This window comes from Catharus ustulatus, chromosome Z (assembly GCF_009819885.2).
Source record: "Catharus ustulatus isolate bCatUst1 chromosome Z, bCatUst1.pri.v2, whole genome shotgun sequence".
NCBI classification, from domain to species: Eukaryota; Metazoa; Chordata; class Aves; order Passeriformes; family Turdidae; genus Catharus; species Catharus ustulatus.
The window spans coordinates 13,462,243-13,471,023 of record NC_046262.2 but is presented as its reverse complement, the minus strand read 5'-3'; the positions used below and the strand labels follow the sequence as shown (position 1 = coordinate 13,471,023).

The following is an 8,781-nucleotide window of genomic DNA, read 5'->3' as shown; positions in this document are numbered from 1 at the left end:
GAAATTGTGTGCTTGATGTTTTCTGGTGCTGTAAGTGGACAAGAACTGTTACACTCATTTTAAAACCAGCAGCTATTACAATTATAGAAAAAGCAGCAATATAACAGCAGCTTTCCCAGCTGGACAGGCTGGTGCACCAGCTATGCTTGCCTGATCCGCCTGACCCTTTCCCCCTGGATCCCTTAAACTCTTGATGCGGAAAAGGAATTTGATACGGAATTGAGCCTGACCAGGTCTGTCGCGCCCCTGTGGTGGCACTCTTCGTCTCCCATCTTCACTCAGCCTTCCCCTCGCACTAGGGATGGGTAGAATTTTCTCTCGGTATTATCCCTGAAAGTAGGGAGCAGCTGTAAAACCTCTTTTTGCTGAGGTTTTTTGCTCGGTTTGAGGTGCGGTGGGGATGTGGGGTTGGGTTCATCTTTTACGAGGGAGTTTGAGATTTTTTTGTTTGGGTTGGGTTTGTTTTGTTTTGTTTATTGTTTTGATGTTTTTGTTGCTGTTTTTTGGGGTTTGGTTGTGGGTTTTTTTTGTTTGTTTGGGGTTTTTTTTCGGATTTTAGTTGTGGTAGTCTTTTTCCCGTTCAGCGTCCTTGTCCGCCTGGGTCACTTCTCCCTAGGGGACTGGCCGGCCGCAGCCGCCTCCCCGTGGTGGGTGCTGCTGTCCCAGGCCGTACACGGGAGCTCTTCCCCTGTCGGCTGTGGAACCCTCGAGCAACTCGGGCGGTGGCACTGCTAGGGCCGCCTGCTCTGTCTCCTCCGTCCCCGCCTCAGTCCCCACGGAGCGGAGGGGCCTCACGAACTACGGCCAACCACGGCTCCCGGCGGGCCCCGCCGCCCCAACCGGGTCCAACCACAGCTCCCGGCGGGCCCCGCCGCCCCAACCGGGGCCAACCACGGCTCCCGGCGGGCCCCGCCGCCCCAACCGGGGCCAACCACGGCTCCCGGCGGGCCCCGCCGCCCCAACCGGGGCCAACCACGGCTCCCGGCGGGCCCCGCCGCCGGGCCTCGGGCTCTGCCACTGCCCCAGCTCCCCTCGCTGCCGCCCGGTTCCTGCGCTGCCGCCCCGCCTTTCCGCTTCCTGCCGGGATCCGGGGCGGGCGCGGCGCTTCCAGCCGAGAGAGGCGGCGGGACAGTGGCAGGTACCGCCGAGGGCCGGGCGTGCTCAGGGGCTGCTCAGGGCCGGCCGATCGGGTCCATTCCGTGAGGGAGAGTGCCGCTCTGTATCACTGTTTTAGTTTCGAGATGAACGAGGTGTGATTTTCCTGCTGTGTTCTCAAAAACTAAATTGCCTTAATTTAACTAAAACGCATTCTTCCTAGCTCTCCAGATGGCTTCTTTTGGGTGGAAGAGAAAGATTGGTGAGAAGGTCTCAAAAGCTACTTCTCAGCAGTTCGAAGCAGAAGCTGCGGATGACAAGGGTCTGGGGGACGATGATGATGCTAACTGGGTGCTTGCAGCTAAGAGAAGAAAGGAAGTTCTCTTAGAAGACTGTGTAAGGAAAAGTAAGGAGCTCAAGGATGAAGGTGCAAATTTGGCTGAAAATAGGAGGTACTAATGTTGTTTTTACTCTTTTTTCATTGACTGAAAAACTGCTGCATGATATGTTAATCCCTTCTTGAAACACTAGTAATTGCTAGTCATTTGCTGGTATCTGCGTTGATAGTAATTTGGAAAGGGATAATTTCTTTCATTCTGCCTTTACTGTCTGGTGATAAGTTTTTGCCTTTGGTGGTGTTGTCAGCTGTGAAACAAAGTATATATTCCACCGTGTCTTTGCACGCTCTCGTGACTACAACAGCAAAGATTGCAGAAGTCCAGAGACTAAAAAACTGTCTGGATTTGAAAGCTGAAAGGACAAATAGGATGCAGGGTGATAAGCCATACCATAAGTAATGCTTTAGCCACTCTTGAAAATGTGTCTTTTTTCCTCTCCTGAGAGTAAGCCTGTCTACTGTACACAGTGCCCTGGGGAATACTGCCAAGCAACTGATGTGCTGTGGATCCGCCTTGTGTTTTGTAAATCAGATCCAGGGAGTGCTACCACTGCCTCCTGAGTACTGGGAGTTTGGTAGCTCCGGAAGGATGCTGCAGAAGTGGGTCCACTCTCTTGTTACGCTTCAGGCAGGAATCCTTTCGGAGTAGAGGTGTGTTAGAAGAGGAAGAGGTGGACTGTAAGTTGGGTATTAACTAATAATTTGGCCAGATCTTCACTGGAGGGGGAAGAAACAATTCTGAGAGTAGGCCCCTTAAAATCTTCATAATTCTTTGACTTATGAATTTTTATCCTTTCTTCACTTTTAAGAGCATCTTCGCTTTATTGTCCCGGATCAGAGATATTATTTTCCTGGTAGAAATATTGCCAAGAAGTCAGTAGGTGCTCTTGTGCTGTTAAACTTTTTGTCTTAAGAAATGTCATGCTTAAAAGGGTTCCCTGAGCAATGTGGAAGAGAGAACAACATGGAGGTTCAAAGCAGGCAACTTTATGTATCGTAATAAACATACTGTATGTATCATTTGGTCTGATTTTTAAAAAGTAATGAATAAATACAAAATCTCTTTGAGAAAAGACCGATTTTCAACTATTTAAATACAGTTTCCTCTTTTAACTGGTCACTCAAGTAGTGACACTGTTCAGTGAGTGACTTCAGTTGATTCTTCTCTGTTCCTGAGGTGTGTAATTTTTGAAAAAAATTTTGAAGCCTTTTAAAGTTGAGTTTAAATTAAGACCAAGTTAGACTTAATAAATTTTAAGCATCCTGCTGTTGTATTAATCAATAGATTTAATGCAGTAGTTGTGTGAGTTACAGTAAATTCACGAATACAAGCTGCACTGAGTATAAGCCGCATCTCTGGGTGTTGGCAAATATTTCGGTCTTTGTCCATAGATAAGCCGCACCCGAATATAAGCCGCTTTGTCGTTCGCAGCGAGGACCTGCGTGCAATTAGTAACAGAACTGCGGGAGAGCGGGGTTTACTGGCTGAGCTAAGGCTGTGCAGGCTCGGCCCGCTAGGGGCCGCTGACGGGGCCAGATGGCCCAGCCCGGTGCTGCCGCTCGGGGCCGGCCGCCGCTGCCACTGGGCTCGGTCACCCCGGGTTGGCGCTGCCCTGCGGTGGCAGGCAGGGACGGAGCTTCCCCTGCTCCTACGGCAGCGGCGGCGGGCGGGGACGGAGCTTTCCCGCGCCCGTGGCGCCGGCGGCGGGCAGGGACGGAGTTTCCCCGCTCCTGCCGCGGCGGCGGCGGGCGGGGACAAAGCACCCCGTCGGCTCCCCAAGCTGCAGCAATGGCGGCGCGGGCTTCCCCCCCCTCCCCGGGCCGCAGCAATGGCGGCGCGGGCTTCCCCCCGTCTCTCCCCTGGGCTGTGGCAGAGGAGGAAAGAGAGCTCTCCCGCCTCTCTCCCCGCCCCCCGTGCTGCCTACAGGGAGCCAGGCTCCACCCGCGGTGCAACAGAGTAGCGATTTGTAACAATCGCAAAATGCCGACTTTGCAGCTGCTCGGCTCAGCACTCTGGCAGGCACTTCTGAGGTTGTATTAGCCGCTCCTGATTATTAGCCGCATTTCCGGTTTAGGAGCAAAATCTTAGTCAAATTGGTGCGGCTTGTATTCGTGAAATTACTGTACATTAATAGTTGAAACCACAAAATGTACTAATTAATAGTCGATTAACATCTCTAGTTTTAACACTACAAATAAATCATAGATTGATCTACAAAGGTAGATCTATTCTGTCCTCTCAGGAATATAGAGATTGCTAAATATTTTTATCTAATCTTTTGCTGATATATCCTGTACTTATATATATTAAACAGATTCATGTTATTATTTCTGTCTTGTGTTATACATGTGTCTTCCTTGTATTTTGCTTTGGATGTTGTTGAATTGCTTTGGATATCTTTTCTCTATGTTCTTTTTTGATATTTTTTGTGTATTTTTTAAAGTGCAATAAGTCTTTTAAACGGTGGCAAATATTTTGTTGTAGATGTGGTAAACTCACAGGGCAGGGACATACTGAACAGCAGGTAATTTTTGATGCTTTAGATATCTTCAGTTGGTCTCAGAAGCTGAATTCTCCATTACCTGTCAGTTTGAAAACAATACAAAAGCTTCACTCATCCATAAGTAGCAATGTAAACATTTTTTGTGAATTTAGGGAGAACTATCTCTCATCAGAAGTGCTTATAAGAACTGCTAAAAAACTCCAATGGCTTGTAACAGGTATGCTAAAGAAGTTGACATTCATATCTGAGGCTCAAAAGAAGTTCTCACATGAACTTATGGTTTCATCAGTTACTCCAGCACACTCTGCAGTTCAGGAAGTGATATGATGCTGTTGGGGTACATAACTTTCAGACAGATTTTTCTCTTAAAAAAAAAATCACATAGGTTTTGCTGTCTCTGGGAGAAAGTAGTTGCTGTGATAGTGTTCAGGCCTATGTGGTCTATTTCTTAAATAGACATTTGTAGAGCATAAGCAGACTCCTGTAAATAATTAAATACTTAAGGTGTGTTGTTTCCTGAAATATCAAAATGTGGTAACAGTTAACAAAAAGGTCTGAATTGGATTGTGTAGCATTCTAGAAAAAACTCAAAAACCTATCACTAGGAAGTAACAAAGGTTGGTTCTTGGTTTGTGTTGCTTGTGGAGTGAAGGGGATCCTAAAAGAAAAACTCATGAAGAAGCAAGGGAGCTAAATAAAAGAAAGGATGGGAAGTCATTAATTCAACTTAATTTCTTATGGTAGAGAGACTCTGAGGTAACATGCATGTCAGAAATTAATGTGATGAATTTTATAAGCAAACCCACTGTTACTTAGTTAAAATAGTCATTACCACTTTTATACTTTATTATAAAGAAAAGCATATTTTTCTGTTAAGGGGAGGCAGTGATAGTGTTGCAAGCCCCACCATGGTTTTTTTCGTCTCTGTCTACACCATAAGACTGTTCGTGTGAATGAGTGAGATCTCACTGTTTGGTGTTTGTTAGATGGGGTCTCAATGCTTCTCTGGGGAGGGAATAATGAATGAGCTTCTCAGGCACCAGAATGTGTGCAGCTTGTGTAATTTGCTGGTTGTCAAAGTTGGGAATGGCATGGGGGGATTGTTTGGGAGGTGAGTTTTCAGCTCGTGTGGTGCTGTCTGAGGAGTATTTGTACCTGCTGTAATGTGTGTGCATGAACTTGATAAGCTGAGACAGACACACAGAAGAAAAACAGTGATGAACTCAACAGTTTCCGATCCATGTTTTGCATTTTTTTGTGGAATGGGAAGAAGGATTAGGAGTCTACCAGAAAAAAGTGTTGAACTAAGTTGATTATCACAGTGAGTGGTTACTGTGAAAAACACTGTTAATGGGACTGACCTAGCAATCTGGCAAGTAGGCAGTGTTGAAGATGGCTTGTAAATGGGTATTCTTGTCAGAACAGCAAGAGAAGGCAGATGTGTGGAAGAAGTGTCACATTTGTATGCTTTTTTGATGTGAGAGAAGGAGCAGTATGTGCAAACATACACACAGTCTTTTGAGAGCAGGCACATGATGCTGTTCTTTAGGCTGTCATGTGCAGGGCAAGGAGGTGGCCTTTGATGATCGCTGTGGATCCCTTCCAACTCAGGGTATTCTGTGATTTCTCTGAACAGAATATTGTCTGTTGATGGGAAGTATGGAGAATGTTCTGGAGGATAATTTTTTTTTGCTTATAGGAAACTTAAAATACTGGTGTACTCTAAGTATGGATATGCCCACATACACTGGAGTTAAAAAAAAAAGACAACTGAAAGCAAACCCAAAACCCAGCAACCCCTATCCAGTTTATTTGTATTGATAGTCCTACACTGTTTTAATCCACCATAAATTCACATATTCTGCCTTAGTATTTTGAACACAGCAATTTGCCATTACAGTGTTATTTGACTGGGATGGAGATATGCCTTTGACTCTGGCCATATGATTAAAAAATGTTTGAGGTACTGGTGAACAGTGAAGTATGGCCTCCTTAAATACATGGCATGTGAGAGCTAAAAGCAGGAAGAAAAACTTCCGTCAGGCTTGTGTCCTCGATGTAACTGAGTTGCCTATCCATGCAGTAGCTCTGCAATCAACCCTGTGCTGTTTTCAAAGCTCAAACTTCTGTAGCTGCCCAGTGAGTGGCGACAGAGCTCTTCTCAGTGTGCCCTGGAGAGGTGCAGGACTTCGCTTGGAAGTAGGCGCTGTCGGGTTTAAATTCTCAACGAATGCATTTACTTTTTTAAAGTTTTGCCAAACACAAGTTAATGCATTTTTCGCTTCTGGTCATGTTTATTGCACTAAAAAAAAGAGTAAAAATTTCCATCTTGATTGGGAAGGTCATGTTTTCAGCTGGAACACTCCTATATTGGAGGTTCTTCAGTATGGAAAAATAAATTTTTCACTTTGTCACTTGATGTCTATTTTACTTTTGATTTTCTTTAGCTTTTGCAATAGCAAATTTAAAAAAAGACTTATCAAAGTGTTGTGAATAGATCAGATAACAGGCCAATTTTCATGAAACTGTTTACTTTTCTAGAGGGATTCATTTTTTAGAATTGCTTAATTTTCTAATCTTTTGGAAGGAACTGAACTTTTCTGAAGGGTGATTTTTATCCACATTTTAGCAGTTGAGACATTTTTCTCTGATGTGAGTGCCAGCATGACTCCCAGATATGTAATTTGTGATTCTTTAGCTATATATACTGTAACTGAATTTATTTTTCTCCCTAGACATTGTAGGTTGCCAGATGATGAGGCACACACCTTTAAAAAGTGTGCTTAGTGTTGTGGTAAGTCAAATGTGTACTGAAAAAATATGTCTATCAGGTGGAGCAGACTGTATTTGTTCCATTTACCTGTGTGCTTTAGGTTTAGATTATGGTAAGTACTTGATTAAAAATGAGTTATGAAAATAATATGAAATAATAATAATAAAAAAGCTAATTCATTTTGATGCAACTAAGATGGCAAAGGATAGAAACTATTATGTTGAAATTGCTCTTCAAGTTTGAGTCAATAAAACTGATGTTACTTACATAATACAGTGTAATAAAGAGGTTTCCCAGAAGATCCCAGCAGCTGTCTTTGGCAAAAACATTTCATCAAAGCATGAGTTTAATCAGCTGAGTTACATTGTAGAGTAGCCTAGAAAAAATATGGTGTTTTAGAAAGAAGAGGCATCCGGAGAAAGCAGGTGGCATTTATTTCAAGTTTTCTCCCCTCAGCTCAAGAGTAGTTCTTCCTGACAAAGAGGAAATCATGAGAAGGTGAATAAGAATCCTGTGTGGATATATAGGAAGGTGCTGACAAAATCCAGACATAAAATGGAATTTTACAGAAGGTGAGAGCAAGTTGTGTGACCCAGTCAGACCACAGAGACTCTGAGTATGCAGGGGCAAGGATGAAGTTAGGAAAGCCAAAGCCCATGTGGAGTTGAATCTGGGGAGGGATGTGAAGGGCAACAAGAAGGGCTTGTATCAGGTGTATCAACAAAAGGAAAACAAGGAAAAATACAGGTCTTTTGCTGAATGAGGTGAAGAGTCTAGTGACAAAGGATGCAGAACAGGCACTTGCTGTCTGCTTTGCCTTGCTCTTTACAGTTAAGTATTGCCTTCAGGAGCACCAGGTCCAGCCAACCAGAGGGAAAGTCTGGCTCAAGCAAGACTTATTCTTGATGAGTCAGACTGAAATGTTTAGATAAACCTGATGTATAGAAGTTCATGGTACCTGATGAAGTCCCCCCTGGAGTGCTGCAGGAGCTGGTTGATGTCATCACAAAGAATCTTCAACTGCACTTGAAATGTTTTGAAAACAGGGCGTGGTTCCTGGGAGCTGACTGATGGGAAATGATTTGGATTTTCCATCTGTGTTGATACTAAGGACACATGAGTATCATCTGCTCCGGAGGACCCTGAGCAACCTTCTTTAACTGACCCTGCTTTGAGCATCTTTGGACTAGATTATCTATAGAGTTTCATTCCAATCTTGGTCTTTGTGTAAAATTTCAGACACATTTAGAATACAGAAGTCTGTTCCTGTGACTTCTAAAATTTTGATTCACTAGTACAGGTATCTTTGGTGGAACACTTTGCATGAAAAAAAAATTATAAAACTGCTCTGCCTTCCTACCATCTCTGCTAACTGATCTCATTTAAAGCAAAGATGTGTTTTGAAAGTTAAAAAATTAAAAGAATTGATTCAGTAGATAATCTGGGAGTCTATGAACTCTAGTGTTTGGCTTCAAGAATAAAGTCTAAAGTTCTGTTAGGCTACTGGTATAATATATTGGCAATACTGACTCTCTTGTAAGAGTAATCTGAAAGTCCTACACAGTCAAGATTTTTATGACTAAGTGTTGGAGAAATTGCTGGAAAATTCTTATAATGAAACCTGTATGTAGTACGTACTCATGCCTACTGTTCCTTGTAGGCTGAAAATAGCTGTTTAGTATCAGTTTGGATGTAATTTGCATACCAGGTATAATTATTATAAATAATGCTTATGTCCTTCAGAGTGAATTACCAATACTAGTGTTCTGCAAACAAAATGAAAAGTTTTAGTATCAGTAATTGCTTGACTTGGTTGAGAGTTTTCTCTGCAAAAATGCAGAGAATGTAAGTACATTTCACACCGTAAGTAAAATTATCAGTATAAATAGAGGCTTGATTAAAACTGTCGTGAGTTTTAGTCAAAGTACAGTAATTTCATGGCTATAAGGCGCACCGGATTACAAGGCGCACCTCCGGGAGTCAGCAAATTTCGCAACTTTGTACAATATATA

The 8,781-nt window shown here is 43.4% G+C and overlaps 1 protein-coding gene across 1 annotated transcript in view; it reads left to right on the top strand.

Annotated features, from left to right (window-relative positions):
- Positions 1–1,029: 1,029 nt before the first annotated feature.
- Positions 1,030–8,781, top strand: part of TTC33 (tetratricopeptide repeat domain 33) — a 43,568-nt gene continuing 35,816 nt past the window's right edge. Inside the window, exons 1-2 of the mRNA XM_033086220.1 lie at positions 1,030–1,138; positions 1,319–1,547. Of these exons, the coding sequence (XP_032942111.1) occupies positions 1,327–1,547 (221 nt within the window). The 5' untranslated portion in view covers positions 1,030–1,138; positions 1,319–1,326. The remainder of the gene's footprint in view (positions 1,139–1,318; positions 1,548–8,781) is intronic.